The sequence below is a fragment of the Haliaeetus leucocephalus genome, unplaced genomic scaffold (genome assembly GCF_000737465.1).
Source record: "Haliaeetus leucocephalus isolate CR32 unplaced genomic scaffold, Haliaeetus_leucocephalus-4.0 Scaffold194, whole genome shotgun sequence".
Classification (NCBI taxonomy): Eukaryota; Metazoa; Chordata; class Aves; order Accipitriformes; family Accipitridae; genus Haliaeetus; species Haliaeetus leucocephalus.
This window is the reverse complement of record NW_010972630.1, coordinates 920,845-936,915: the sequence shown is the minus strand read 5'-3', so window position 1 is coordinate 936,915 and position 16,071 is coordinate 920,845. Positions and strand designations below refer to the sequence as shown.

At 35.8% G+C, this 16,071-nt stretch overlaps 1 protein-coding gene across 5 annotated transcripts in view; it reads right to left on the bottom strand.

The window, feature by feature from the left end:
- Positions 1 to 6,456: 6,456 nt before the first annotated feature.
- Positions 6,457 to 16,071, bottom strand: part of NIPBL (Nipped-B homolog (Drosophila)) — a 170,086-nt gene continuing 160,471 nt past the window's right edge. For 4 of the 5 annotated variants that reach the window (XM_010565659.1, XM_010565663.1, XM_010565661.1 and 1 more), the window contains 9 exons: positions 14,983 to 15,156; positions 14,236 to 14,426; positions 13,342 to 13,449; positions 11,848 to 12,048; positions 11,289 to 11,435; positions 9,622 to 9,917; positions 9,128 to 9,302; positions 8,328 to 8,513; positions 6,457 to 7,764 (listed from right to left, as the gene is read on the bottom strand). In XM_010565659.1, coding sequence (XP_010563961.1) covers positions 7,399 to 7,764; positions 8,328 to 8,513; positions 9,128 to 9,302; positions 9,622 to 9,917; positions 11,289 to 11,435; positions 11,848 to 12,048; positions 13,342 to 13,449; positions 14,236 to 14,426; positions 14,983 to 15,156 — 1,844 coding nt within the window. In that variant the 3' untranslated portion in view covers positions 6,457 to 7,398. Of the gene's footprint in view, positions 7,765 to 8,286; positions 8,514 to 9,127; positions 9,303 to 9,621; positions 9,918 to 11,288; positions 11,436 to 11,847; positions 12,049 to 13,341; positions 13,450 to 14,235; positions 14,427 to 14,982; positions 15,157 to 16,071 lie in introns of all 5 variants that reach the window. The other variant, XM_010565660.1, reaches the window with a different exon arrangement.

The window sequence follows — 16,071 nt, the reverse complement described above, 5'->3', positions numbered from 1 at the left end:
GAACATAGCAGCATGCTGAGGTGATTGGGAACACCTCTTCCTCTTCTGACTTACAGCAGGAAAACTAGCAAGTAAGTTTTGGAAGGTCTCTGAAAGACTTGGCAAAGGTAGTGTACTGGCTCTGACTACTTGAGGAAAGCAAAATAGGAACACTTACTTCTGGCAAAGCCACCACCAGCAACAGTCCAATCCTCGGTAAGAGCAAAAGTATCCCATTGGTCCTACCAGGAAAATTAACAGAGACATTGTCCATCTGTGAAAAGAAGAGCAGAGCATGCCGTGCGACGGCTTGCAGTTGGCTGAGCCTTGGACTGAAGGGCTAACTCCAACTTCAGTGTTACTGTACTCTGCGAAGGTGGCATCCACCTGTTTTCCAAGTGTCTGCTGAAGAGAGATGCAGAGGAAGGGAGGCAGGGAGGGAAAAATTAATACTAGCAGAGTCCTGTTTTCACAAGAGAAATTCTGATTTATCTGTTTGCTTGTTAAGCAAAAGGCTCTGCACAGAAGCCAATTAGAGTGTGTTATGAAACAGATCACTGCAGAAAGATGGACATAATTAGTTAAGAAAATACATATGGAAAGACAGAGAAGGAAAATGTGGGAAATAGAAAAAAAAAATATATATATATAATCTCATGCATACTTACTTAGAATAAGCTAATAGAAAAATGAGAAATGGAGGAAAAGTGTTTTAAAAAGAACGGTTGAATTTTTAGAACAGCTCAACTGGGACAAGCTAGAGCAATTTTCTTTTTCCTTAAGCACAGTTAACACTTTTTTGGAGTCCCACCCGAAGAAACCTGAATTTAATTTAGCAGTCTAGTAGCGAGACATTTCCTTCTGACTGAAAGATACTGAAGTTTCACAGCTTTAAGCATAAGATTATTTTATTGGGTTAAATCATATATATAGACTTAGAAAGATGAATTTAGATATCCTTTTTATAAGAATGACTGTTTGAAGCAATTTTTTCCGTGTTTTGTACTTCATTTTCATGCATTTTACATCTTAATATATGTTTTAATCCTTGATTTCTTTGGTAGCTTCAGTCAGAAAGCTTAAAAAAACCCCAAACTAACTTCTTCCAGAAAAAAAACTTTCCTTCCAGGAAGTTTAAAAAGAATAAAAACAAAACAAAGGCAAAACAAAAAAACCCCTACAATCCAAAACCCAAAAAGAGATATTGAAAACACCACCCACCACCAAGTGAAAAACTCCAAGAAAATAAAAGAACTAAAATAGGAAGAGGAAAAAGACAAAGTTACAAAAGTAAGATACTACTTTGACAATCTTTATTCTTTAATATGAAATCTTGATTACTAAAAGGGACTCAGAGAGTAATAAAGAAAATGGGACTTACCACTGGCTGCCATTGGCTGCATTTAGATACAGAACTTCAGCAGAAGTCAGTCTCTCTGTCAGAGCTCTGGCTGAGATATTTAAACTAAGGGTCTACTAAAGAGATGTCAAATTATGTGAAAAGACAGCTTAAGATATACAAGGCTGGCATCTATGTTTTCTTTCCAAAAATACTGCCTCAGTAAAGAAAGAGAAATAGGTATATTTCACGGGGAACATACATAGAAGGCAAGGTAGTTGTGTTTTGGGCTTCCTACCTCCTCAAAGTTTAATCAAGATATCACAGATGCTGATTTTGACAAATTGAGTTCTAAAATAACTTTTTGTTAAAAAAATCTGAGTTTTCCCACCTGCTACTTAGCTGGTCAGAACTGAGAATTTTATACAATCTCTATTAGCTATTGGATTTTTTTTAGAAAACCCTACTATGTGCATCATAATTTTTTTTCAACCAGTACTTTTGGACAGCAAATAAAAAGAATTTATGAGGAGTGATCCAAATCACAGAGAACTTAGTATTACGTGAATCTGACCTGCAGATTTGTATGTGGAGATGAAGCAGAACTGTTCAGAACTGCCGGGATGCATCAGAAATGAGTTCAAGGCTGACCTTGAATTTGAAAATCTGTCTCCAAATGGGACTGTTCAGAATCAAAAAAGCTCTCATGATTCTGAAATGAATGGATTTTCTCAACCATTACACTTTGTTTGCCTGTGCCCACAGAGCGCATTTAGTCTAAGCAGGAAGCACAAACCCACTGAATTTCTCCTCTGCGTATGTATTTCTGGCTTATGGGAATTGAAGGGCAGTTCAGGTTCTGTATTATTTCTGTACAAGCATAAACCCTAAGAGAACTAAGCACGTAAAATAAGAGACAGATCGAAGGCTTTTGCCCAAAGAAAGGGTAAAGTTTTCAGTCTGTGCTTGTAAAGTCAAAATGAGAAGCAGATGATCCCCTGTATGGTTTCTCAAAAATAAATCAACTGTAGTACAGACTTGTGCTGTTTCCAATAAATTTTGTAGCCCTCTATGGTTGGGAAGAGAACTGCAAATAAGGGATAGATAAAACAAATTCAGAAGCTATTTGGGGAGAAGGGAAAGGAGAAAGTGCATTGAAAATGAGCCGATTGACAAAAAATGGTGTTGGGTAAGTGAGGTTTACAGCCCAAGCCAGCAGTTGAAGCGGTGCCCCACACAGCATGGTTCAGTGCTTGTAACTACAGCTTCCAAAAGGCTGAGGCTACATTACAGAAGTAGTAATCCTGTTTAATAGTCAGTCCCCTGGGGATTTGGGGGTGGAAATCAGCTAAATCGTCATTCTAGCTTTTAGGAAGCAGGATACTTGTTTTCAAAACAGAAATACGAGCCTATCAACATGGCTGCACTAAGTACAGTGATGGAGGAAAGCTCTTTTGAAGTCACAACAGATTTCTTTAGTCACTGAAGCAAGGAGAAATACTTGCCACCCTGTGTCACCAACTGTAACTGGGACAGTCAGTTACTTGGTGATCCACTTTTGCCAATGTCGTGTCACAGACTCCCTTGCCCGGACAGATGACCACTAAAATGCACGCCACACGCTTGAATGACCAGCACGCCCGTGTTCGGTTGCCTGCGCTAGCGCTGTCCCACGCTGTCCTGTCCCACACAGGGTAAACACCCCCTCCCACCCCTTGGCTCGCCCAGAACCACCCCTCAGGCTAAGGATTTTTTTGAGGAGGATATTTGGAGGAGACACTTAACAGCTCTGGTAGCTGCAAGCAGTGTATGCAGTTGCATGCATGACAATGAAAACTACTCCTTTCTAGTACAGGGAACTCCAAAATTAGGTGGGAAACTGCATCTGAATCATGTAAAAGCTAGAAACGATGCAGTTATGTCTGATGGGTAGAACATAGACTGGCAAGAATTCTCTCAGAGTAATCAAAAAATGGATTCCCTGGATGCCTTACACATGCCCCAGGCAAAATTTGAGTGTTGTAAGCACAATGAGAAAGGGATCGACAAAGTGTATACGCATTCTATGATTAAAAACTTGCAAGTTTCATTTTGGAAGGGTCCAAACTGAGCTGTTAAAACATTTATTTTAAATAAATGAGATATGAAAATACTATGAATTTATTTGTATATAACAATAACACTTTAATATTTAGTCAAGGAACCATGAAATCTGAAAACTCACTACTTACATTAAGAACTCACCCATTACAACTCAGTACTTTTAATGATAAGATGACAAATTCTCGGAGGGATATGGAAACGCTTGTATGATTATGCTGTGGCTCTTTGGTGAGTGGAAGCAAACTAGGATGTAGGACTTGTGCCTCAGGCTCTCGCTATGTCTAGGGCACGAGACTCTGGACTGCGGGGCACGTAACAAAAGCCTTAGGTGTTCGTTTGAATTCAGCTCCATTAGTATCTGGCTGGGGCTCGGAGTGAAAACAGTAAGTTACACTAAGGGCCAGTGGAACTGGTCTGTTCATTACCCTGGAACATTATTAACACCTGCATTTCGGCAGAACATCCTGCTGTTTAACTAGCACCAGATGAGTCAGATTTGATTACAAACTTGTTTTGTCATGAGCCACAAACACATTTAAGGACTATTTCAGTGCTACAAGGTATTTCATGTTAGAGCTACTGTTTAGCACAACCTAATTATTGCACGGAAACAATATTCTCACTAGTGACACCACAACAGCAAAACAAAGGCTAAAGTTTGACTCAAATTTTAAAATTTTAAATAGCTTTTTTAATGGCCACGCGTCACTAAAATACTTATGCTGAATATTGCCCATGCCTACCTTTATACATGTTAGAGTTGTTAATATAAGCAATAAGGAACCTCAAAAAAATACAAAAGGGCATTACTGAATCATTTAAAAAAATACTTATTTATAATTAAAGTTTTGTCAAAAATTACTGTGATATTTTTATAGCTGCAGATAATGAAAATACTCAAGAATTATTCTGCAATTTTACAGTACTGAAGTGGAAAATTAAAAATAATGATTTCATTCTTATTTATTTAGATTGTGGAAGTGTCTGTGTTCTCTTAGAAAGTACAATATGGCTAGTGTTAATTCTAAAAGCTTGACAATATCCCTTTGTTGGGTAAGCTACCGCAACAAATTTCCACGTACAGAACCTGTACTCAAAGGGAAAAAGCAGGAAGAATAAAAAAAATCAATAATAGTTATAGTTATGTATGTAAATCTATAGCCATACAGTGAAAAAATACTACAAAGCTATGTCAACCCAAAGGAGTAAAATTCTGTCACTGTAGCAATTACTGCACTGCAGCACTTAAAACAAAACCAAACTTTTGGTTTTTGGTTTTTTTTAAATGTAGAAAAATCCTTATCTTGGTATGTGCCGTTGCCAATAGTGTGGTTCACGTTGGTGAAACTATGACTGTGACTCAGAGGCTGAGCACTGCACCGATTACAGCTGCACCCTTGGGCTTCCTACTTCACACCGCTGAAAACCATCAGCCCACGTCACACACAGCTCTACAGGAATGCGTTCCCCCAGATGGATGCTACTACATTTTTCTGAATGCAAGCAATCTGAATGTTTGTGATAGGCAAAACAAAACCAGGTATTACTCTGGGTGGTACAGAAGGGGAAAATTCAACTTTTAATTAGTAAGAATCTTATTCAATTTATTCAATAATCTGTAATTAATTTTGTAAGTGTGTATTATAGCCCACAGATCCCATCAAGGAGCTTGCATGCCCTTTGGCATATCATACAATATAGTAACGGTCCAAATACTCTCAACTAAGGCAACATTAGACTTCAGGCTTCTATTGTTTAATTGTAATTTCTTTCTGATAATTTTATTCCAATAAATACCAAAGAAATTGAAATAAAACCCCTTCTTTGCTATTGGGAAAGCCATATGACCAGCAAGCAATTTGTTTACGTACAAGGAAATACTTGTACTACCTATTAAAAATAAGATACTTTAATATAAATAGCATCAGAAATAGCTAACAGACAACTTCATTTTAAACTGCAACTGTATGAAATTCCTGTTTTTATCATTCAGGAATTTTCTTGTGAAGTATTTTCAACTCTTTCTAGTAGTAACATGTGGCACATCACACAACACCTCTGTTCACAAAATATGAACTTCCTGCTATAAAATCTGCTCCTGACCCTGAGAAATACAGTATTCCTTTGTTTGCTACAAAAATGTCCTGCTTCCAGAGCTGCAGAGTGACTTCTGCTTTTTCTACTTCTCCCTACTTTAACAATACCTATCTTAGCCCGAGAGGTGGCTTTTTGTACAGTGAAGAAAACACCATTAACAGTGAAAACAAAAAGGTGGTAAAATACTTCTGTTCAGAAGAATTCCAGTGGTGAAACAGCAAAAAGGCATTTCCCATAGGAACAATTACTAACTAGATTCTGAGGAGTTATTAATAATTTCAGTTTAATGGTTTTTTTGTACATGAGAATATTTTGGAATGCTGTTACTATTCCTCACAAATTGAATAACGTCTTAGAATTCTGCAATCTAGTTTCATAAAAACAGCCTCCTACCATAAATTAAATTTGTAAAAGAAAAGAAACATAATAGAAAGATTTACTTATTAAGAACACCTGTTTTAGATAAATACATTTGAAAACACAGCAGAGTTTCATAGTCCCCTAAAAAATTTAGCTGTTTTAGATTTTTTCTGTTTGCAAATACACTGGTTTTTTACTCTCTAGGAAGGCAAACTGCTTATGAAAGGCTGTGGCAATGCAGTTGAAGCAAATGCTTCTGAAAGCTTTCAATAGCATTTTTTCAATCTACAAAATGTGAAAACATCTTTCAATTAGTAAAAAAAATAGTCTAATATACAAACATTTTTTAAAAAATTCATTTGTGAAGGAATGTAGCATAATTACCCAGACTCATACCCATTCACTCCTCAGATACTGGTAGCTATCTCCTCTTGACACAAACCTCTCTATATTAACCCAGAGAAATGCATACATGGCCAGTTAGCCCAAGCAGAGTAGTCATTCAGCTTTCCCCAAATTTAAACTATCATAAATTACCATTTGGACACCATTAGAAAGAAATTGAAGCATACAAGGAATAAACTATAGTTTCTTTTTATATCAAAATGTACTCTTGAAAATGTGTTTGGCACAGTGCTAAATCATATAGTTAATACTAAATATTGCAGGATACAATAAAACCCTGGAGTTAACTTGTGTTTACACCCTTTAAGGGATAAAAATAAAAAGATACCAATTATTCAGAAGTCAGCCTATACAAACTGTATAAACAATATTTTATGTCTTGTTTTGAAAACCACTGATATAGTAAATTTTACATAAAAGACTGCAAAATAATATAAATGGATTTAAACAGATCTTTACAATAAGAAATTCAAATGGAAACAGACAAGTAACAAAGAGAAGTAAAAAAATTTATTGCAGTATTCGTTCCACCAGATTTGCTGGGGATCCCTTTTCTTGTATTATTTCAGGGTGACCTAATACATCAAAATCTACATTTACAAAAACTCCTCCTGCAGATAGGTCATAGATACTGCATGCTTTTTTTTTCCTTTTTTCTTTTTTTTTTTTTCTTCAACAGAATAAATTATATATCCAGGAGATTCTGCCATTTTACAGCCTGGAAAAACAATGCTTCCCTGGAAACTGGGCTAAGCTAAAGAAAGCCATCCGCTGCTAGGTTAAACTCCAAGAACACTTTATTAAGAACATTAACAGACTAATTTCCAACATTCACTTGTTTATTTTTTTTAAACAGAAAGTTTTTTTTTCAAGATATAAACAATTTTTTTGTTAAACTATAATACAGTGGGAGTAAAAATGAACTGAGAAGTTTCTGCTGCACAACAGCGAAGGAAGCTCCCACAAAAATGTTTACCAAACATTTCCTTCTTTTTTCCCGCGTCCCAGGTTCCATTCTTACTCTTCATTTAACTGATTTTTTTTGCCAGAAAGTTGATATTTCAAGTTTTTCTGTTATTTCAATTCCTGTAAATTTGGCTGCATGTACAAATTCATTAGCTGGAAGTTCCATCCTTGGCGGCATACAGCGATCGTAAAGTCTGCACAACTTTATTAGTCAGCTTATTAGCACTCGTTAGAGCAATTTTTTTGTAAATAATGTCTGACTCTTTAATAGTGTCTACCCAAGGCACCAGTTTGCGGCCATCACGGCGCTTAGCCTCAGTCCAGGAGCCACTGTAGGAGCCTGCCATCCACTGAACACTGAAGCCATTGCTGGTTTTCTGTACTACTCTTGCAATTTGTGGTCGGTCTTTGTACTTTGGACAGCAAATAGCGATGACATCCATGACATCAACACTTTCATTCATCTGTGCTGCCAACTCCGTAGAGTCTGAATTTCGTTTTGACCTTCTCAATGACTAAAACATTGGGGGGAAAAAAGACCAAGTGTTACACAAAAGAACTTTAGTGAAATTATTGCTTTTATTGCTTTTAATCCCTTGACGCCGGGAGTTGGGATTTCCCGGCACACATTCCATTGCCGGCAATGAGACGCACCGCGACCGCCAGCGCCAAGGGGTTAACATATCCTTGTAAAACCACATACTCTTAATTTGTACCCGTGTCTTTATCTCTTATTGATATATAAAATTATATATACACATGAATCATAAAGCTACATAAAAACTTGGCAACAATAAAAAGGATAACACACAGTACATTCCAAAGGAAAATTAATAACTTTTTATACGGGATAAATCTCATTTTCTAGTTTGTTTTTTTTTTTATTGTCTTTTCTGTTAAACTTTCTACAAAAGTTGTATAAACGGTTAAGTAGAGAATCTCTATCTACAAAATGCTTTCTTTCATGTGGATTACATTACTTGGTGTACATTTAATATAATAGACTGACATTTATAAGCACATAAAAATCATTTTACGTAATACGCTGCGAAATACGTTGACTCCTCCTCCGCCTCACCCCTGAAGTGCCTCCTCCTCTATCCTCCCCATCACTTTCATCGTCCTCTGTCTCAGCTGCATTGTTTTTAGGGCTGCCTCCTCCAAGCAGCGAGGTAATTGCTTTGTTCCGAGCATTTGTGCTAGCTGACACCTCTCCATCTTCTTCCTCTTCATCAGGATCCAAATGTTCCATAAGGAGTTTGAACTATTAAAAAAACCAGATTAGTCTACATTGTAACTTAAAAATAGACATTTATATTAAATAAAAAACAAATGGCAAGGTGAAAAACCAGGGTGAAACAAACGGCAGACAACTTCAAACTTGAATAGCTTTTGTTTTGTTTTACAAACATTTTACTTTCCTCTCTTTTTTTTACTAGATATGTAAAAGCTTTCTTCCTGTGTTTCCAAATTTGCAAGTTTTCTCTAACTGATGTTTAAGGATGGGGGTGGGGGAGTGGGGGAGAGTAAATACACTAGATCTAGTCTCTGTTCCTATGATGGAAACAGGGATAAAGTGAACAAATTATGGGAGAGGTATACAAGATGGATACCAGAAATTAGAAAATACTCCATAACGATGAATATCCTTTAGTTGAAATTAATTTTCACTGTGTTTAAACTTATTAGAAGTCTTTGAAAGATAGTCCTGCTAAACATCCTGAAAGGAAGTGGTGAGTTATCAGTATAGCACGTAAGATTACCAGGAACTTAACATTTTGAAATGTTTATCCAATATACCAGCATCTACTTTCAAGTTTATACTGTTTTACCTAGTTTGAAAGGATTTCAGATTTTCTGCAAAGCAACTTTACTTACATCTAAGTACTGTTTTACTATACTCCTCTTCACTTCTTCAGTGATCTTGGAATTAGCCATATCACTCCGCAGAAAATCCAGAGTTTGTTTTGGATGGAAATGCACTCCTGTCTTCCTGTTTATCGCTTTATCATAAACTTTTGCAGATTCAGATGGAGAATATTTCTGAATTTTACTGTTTAAAGAAAAAAAAAGGAAGAGCTTTTAAGGAAAGTCCAAAGTAATTTCACGGAAAAGCTTTTAAAATCTTCAATATAAGTAGTTATATTTTAATCATTCCATATACAATAGACATCCTGGTAAGAAACAAAATCACTGCTTTTTCTAAGCCAAAGTTTCATTACATTCAACTTGCCACATTTATGTTTTTTCTCTTACACAAATCTATTGCTTAAACAATTAGTTACAATCAACTTTTAAAAAAACCTTTCAAACTTAATCCTTACAAAGAACTTGTTAGATAACAAGATGGCCTATTATCTAAATATCCTTACCTATCAGAGAATCCACAGAGGTTCTTTAAATGCTGTTTCAGCATCAAAAGTAATAATATGCCTTGGGAGACATTTGCAAATTCAATTAAAGGAGCTGAATTTTCTGGTAAACATTTCATCACAGCATTTATATCATTTTCTTCATCGGAATCTGAATCAGAGTCTACTCGTTTCCGTAACCTCCGAGGCTTAGAAGCTTCCTCCTCACTTTCGCTCTCACTACCACTGTTACTGTCACTCTCAGTCTCCTCATCTGATGAAGGTTTTCTTTCCTTTTTTTTGTCTTTCACCATAGACTGCAAGACAGAGAAGTTAACACACATTCCAAAATTAGAGTAAGTAGCAGCAAGTACATTTCTAAAAAAATCTTTCCAAAATCATTACTGGCTTAAATTAGCAAGAATTCCCTGAACAATTTTATTAATTTATAACTTGATATTCAAAATTAAAATTATTTGTGATGAAAAGATGCTGAAAAATTGACCCAAAGGCCACATTTTTTGCAAGGTGGCTACAGAAGGAACTGAAGCAACAAGTACTCCATTGACATGTTACTCTTAAAAGACTGCTCAAGTTCATTAGCAGTGACAGGAAAATGCAGAAAATGCAGAAGGCCAAATACAATAAATCAGGAAGAAAATTCCATTTTTCTTTCACCTGGATATTTCTGTGTGTCACATACGTTTCCATATGTACTTTGGTACAGACTAGTCCAAGCTGGTTTTAATCCTTGTCTCTGAAAATTCTATTACATGAATTACACTGCTGCCCAGAGAAACCCTCAAATGATCATACACAGTATTAATAATCATCAGTTCTACTACTTGTAGAGCTACAGAATTTCACATGTGCTTTATTACTGCACAGAGTATGATGTTTCATAACACAAAACTTAAGATGTCCTAAGCAGGATCTCATCCTTTCTGTGCTGAGTGCTACACACTGGTCCCCAATCTCAAGAAAGCACTGTCTCTTTTGAGCTGATTAAAAATCAACTTTGGTAGGATGAGAATTCAAAGCAGTGTACTTTCCAGGCATGATCTCTGACTTGCACTTACTAGTCAGATTGGACATTCTAGAAACAGGTTTGCTTTCTGACTCTTTGTACCTTCTACTGTTAAAACTGTCCAGGAAATGAAGACAGTGAAGTCTTTAAGAAGCAGCATTTTTCTTATAGGGTTGTGCATTGCCATAACAACAGATACTATACCATGATTCAGATTTTTATATGCTACGTTGTATTTAGAGTGTGTCAAGTGACACACATGAAACTGTGATCAACTACTTGACAACAAAAAAACAGCCAATTGGATTTTATTATTAAAATTATATGAACAACCACAGTAAACCAGTATTTCATGATGATTCTGGGTTCATGTGCTTCCAATTAATTATTACTCAAACATATCAGGGAATGATATAGATTTGATGTTAAGATCTCAAAATTCATCATTCCTTTTTAATAATGTAAGCAGCAGTGTAAGGAATGTTTTTAACTAGTGTCTACCAGATGTAGACCAGAACAGAAAGGCTTGCTTGTTTTTAACTACTGGTTACAAAGTAATGTTACTGGTCCATATCATAATAATGGTACTGCATTCACTGAAAAATTGACCAAATTATAGAGAAGCTTATGTTGCCACCATAATAAATATAAATGCACATACCTCTTTAAATGACTGTAGTAGGTTGCTACCAGAAACTGATAGTGTAATGTCTATATGATGCATTATAAACAGTGGCTCTTCCTGTGTTTGATAAGGAAAACAGGCTAGATTGTCTGCTATGTACAAGAGCATATTCACCTCTGTTTTCTGGAAGTTAAAAAAAAGGTACACATAAATACACATACAAATATCTTAGATTTATACACTCATCCTGTCTTCCTAACTGTCTAGAGCAAGAACATGATCACAAATTTTATTCTAGGTACTTTCCCAAACCCACTCTAAACAACATGTATATATGCAAAATTTAGTCATACCTGAAGATACATTATTTCTGATTAGTCCAAACTGAGTATAGAAAGGTACAGAATGATCCAAAAGTAACAAATGCATTCTATTATATAGGTAATATTATATAGATAAATACAAAGCAGAACAAAGTACAGAAGAAAAATAAAGTTATCAATAATTATGTCATAAAAATACATTGTAAAAGGAGAATTTAAGCTTGTGATGTTGTATTTTATTTCTTTTTAAGTGAAGAAAATGTGATACTTACTGCAGTATCATCAAAGAGGTTGAGTAAAGAAATTAGAAACGCTCGTCTGTGTTGACGGTTCCCTCGGATCATGGAGTATAAGTGTGAGCACAATGCACTGGATGATTCATCGTGTCTAAAACCTCGCACGGGATCTTTTGGGCAGGTATTAATTGCCTGTTGTACCTGGTAAGACATCTTCATACCAGCCACTGCTTTCATCTGAAATGGAAAGGTATTTATTTTTATTTAAACCATTGCTTTCAAAGCAGTAAAACTTAGTCCTTTTAAGTGAATGCTCATCTGAAGTTTAACTTTAAAACACGCACTGAGGCAATACTAACTTTTGAGCTGGCAAATGCATTAAAACAGAACTTGTGGCAGAGATCAGAATGTCTTGTGAACTGCCTTCACTGTAAATTCTGTTAGAAACATACAGCTAATCAGTCTACCCACTACAGCCAGGTTTTCCAGTTTAAACAATTTTCACGAATACTGAAATGCTTTCATACGTGAACAGATTATTTTACCAAATGTGTATGCTGGATGTCATTTGTAGTGAAACTGAGTCCATATTAATACAACAAGACTAACAAACAGAAAATGAGGGGCTTTTTGCATATGTTCCGTAATTTCCAGCTGATTTTACTTACTTCAAGGCTCCTGCTCTAGTTTCAGAACACACTGAATCTCTATTCAGGCTGCATACCCAACCCTCCTCATACCACCTCTGCTGCTGTTCAGCAAAGTTGCCTCTTCATCCATACACTGTCTTAAAACCCAGCTGTCTACATAGCAAATTTCATCTGCTAGCGTTCACCTACTGGATTAGGTATTTGTCTGAATGCCATCAACAGTGCAAAGCTTCAATTGCAGTGGAATACAAGCAGATATGAGAAGTCCCACAATGTAGCAAACACACTGAACCTAGACTGGGGCCTTCTGAAATAAGGAGAAGGTGCTGCAGCTCAATTCCAGATCACAAGCAGAATTATTGGCACTATACCACAACTCAAGTCCTCACATAGCCCTAAGATTTTTCCCTTCAGCAAGATCCCTCAGATCTAAACAGCTTCCTATGCTCCTCTTGTTGAGATTACAATTTATAAAGCCTTGATGCCTTAATGTTCTAACACATATACACTAAGGACTTTACTTTTACAAGGTGTTCTCTTCCCTAGTCCACTGATACAGGAAAATCATTATGAAACAGCTGTCCTTACCTCTTAACAAATAAACGCTCCTAAGTACTATTCAGTGAGGAAAATATTACTGGGAATTATAAATTAAAGGAAGTTTTTGACTGGAAGAGACACTTCAAACTATTATACCCTTTTGATTTCTGAGAACAAAAATCTCCGAACAGGGGAAAGGGTAGAGATCACCTCTACAACTGCTTACAGTTGTTGTTTATTTGTTCCTTTATATTCTTTTTCTGCAGCTGAGGCATATTCAGGTATTAAAACACTAGACAACAGAACAGTATTTTGAAAATATTAAATTAGAATTACTTACGTGAATGAACCCAGCATATTTTTTGTCTATTTCCACCAACTGCTGGTCAGCTTTATTTCGCATAGAGGGCTCTGGATCTGTGCCCATAGCAATTAAGTATGGCACACACTTGAAAAACAAACAAAATGATTATTCAGATCGTACCTCTTTGTTTCTCAGACTTTGTTTTTCTACTACACTATTGTTCTTGTTATATTCTGACTACTGCAGAAGCTAGAATAGGAAGCTCTCTGCAACTTACTAGCTGACTACTTTTTGCAAGAAAATAGTACAAAATACTGGAAAGACCAGCATTATAAATGACAGAAGTTGTGTGAGGTTTTAGGTAGTATTTCCCTTCTCTCAAACGCTAAAGTCAATTTACACTACAAAAAATGCCATTTGAAAAAAACCCAACCACCACCTATGACTGAAAATGCACAATGGCTGCAGTACAAAAAATAATTATGAAAACATTATGTAAGCAAAGAACAATGGAGAAGATGACAAGTTCTGACATTGACTGTGGAATTCTATAGTGTTTGGAGGACATGGGTATTGAGGTGGAGGCAAGCTGACACATTTTCCAGGATAAAGAATCAAATGAAGAAAACAACTTGGCATACACCTGAAATTTATAACAGAAATATGCTCCAATGTACATTTGTATGTGCTCTTCAGGCCCTGGCTAGGCTTTTACATCTTGATCCAAAGACAGAAAATACAGCATTTGGAATCTCACTGACTAAACAACATAAAACAGATTTCAAAATATGCTTTCTGTAAAGGTCCCTTGCTGCAATAAGAAATTTCTGTAATACAGCTGAAAGAGAAAAACTCAAAATTTACGTAGGAAGTGTGAAAACCTCTGAAAACCTGAATAACAAAAACTCCCATCATAAAAGCCTACTATACCTGAACAGGATGGATGAGACCTTGGTTTAACGTCAGTGCAATGACATTTAGAGCAAAGTGGCGTACACTGGACTGTGTATGAAAGAAAGCCTCGAGGACCTGTTTGAGATATAGCTGCATGATGGAACTACTCATCCCTGAGGAAATATCACCCATTTCTTTCAGGTCTTCCTGTTTTGCTACTTTTTTCCCTGTAAAAAGGACAAAAGCAATAGCACACTCACCACAGTATAATCATTTACTTTGCTGTTACTTGATGCATGCTATCTTTTAAGCTTCACAATACATACACATTTCAGCTGTCTTAAAATGGGTTTATGACCTCATGAAATGTAGAACAGTCTGATGGTAAATATACATCAAAAAACTAAAGAGATATGACTTTAATTAAAGTCTTGTTCCTTAATAAAGGTTTTTTTATTTTAAAAATTTCTTATATTGTATTGTTTTCTATCTGCAAATTAACCTTAGACAAGATTTTGATAAAAAGTGTTTCTACCATCACTACAGCAATTATGCATTCTGGATCACTTCCAGGATTCATACATCTTGAAAGTAAATAATATGCCTATTATGTATATATACCTATGCACATAATGAATTTTTGAAAATTATTCTAAGATACTTTGGGTACAATATTAATGATCTGATAACAATCTTAAGTGACTCAGTTCATGTATATAGTAATTGTATGCAAGAAAGTTAGGGTTTGCATGCCTCATTAGCACAGAAGAACTCAATACTTACAGTCTCTGTCTGCCTGCTGCATACGTGTATCCTCCTCCTGCAAGTAGGTCTGGAGGTTTTTTAACACCTGGATTTTTAAGTTTACTGAACAGTTCTTATCTGAAAGAATGCTGTTGTAGAGAGTCTTCACTTCCTGTTCAAACATTAAACTTGGGTGTTGTATAAATGCAAATCCTAAGAGTGGAAAAAAAGAGGAAATATTCCATGTTGTTATAATCTAGAAATTGTATTTCTGCTTTTTAAATCTCTTCAAAATAGAGGTATGAAATTTATCTCCTCCCAACAGCATAGCTTTTTCTAGTCCAGACAGTACTGCTTTTCTATATGGACACCATCCATAGCTTATAAGGAGTTCTGTTAGCCATGACAGTTCTATTAGCCATGACTCTGCTGGATAAAGATGGGGTGTTGACACAGGGCAGCTGCACTAAGAAGAGTTATACAGGTCTGGAAGCACGTCCAGTGTAGTGGCCTGCATCTGCATGACTAGGAACTCTCACAAAAACAAGGGAGGAACATTACTAAAAATTACCTGTTGTTTTTCTAATACATATGGAGAAAAACATTCTGCTGAAACTGTGAAGAGTTATTCATATGGAGGCAGAGCAAATGAGGAAAAATTGATAAGTATCACAAGTATTTGAAATAAAATCTTAAAAGAAAAAAAACCAACAGTGAACATAGTAAAATTTATACCTCTAGCTGTCATTATTCATATACCTATTAAGGTCTTCTCTTGAAAACTCTCTGAAGCATTCCCAAGACTACATCTGTTGTAAGATACACACTGTAGAACTGTTTTTAGCTGCATCCTTACCCTTGTCAAGGAACTGGTTGTTCTTAGTCTATACTTCATAAAAACTTTTCTAAATTAGTGACAGTATATACCATTTTCGATCACATATGTAGATTTAGAAGTGCTGCTGACAAACTTTTACAGAGTATCATAAGAAAACAGTAATGGGAACATAACATCCCAATTTAAATTACGTTTAACTTCTTGATTTTTTTTTAGGCTATTCAAGAAAAGCAGACATTAAATGTACTTTCTATGACCACAGGAAACTAAGATTCTGAATGAATACACAG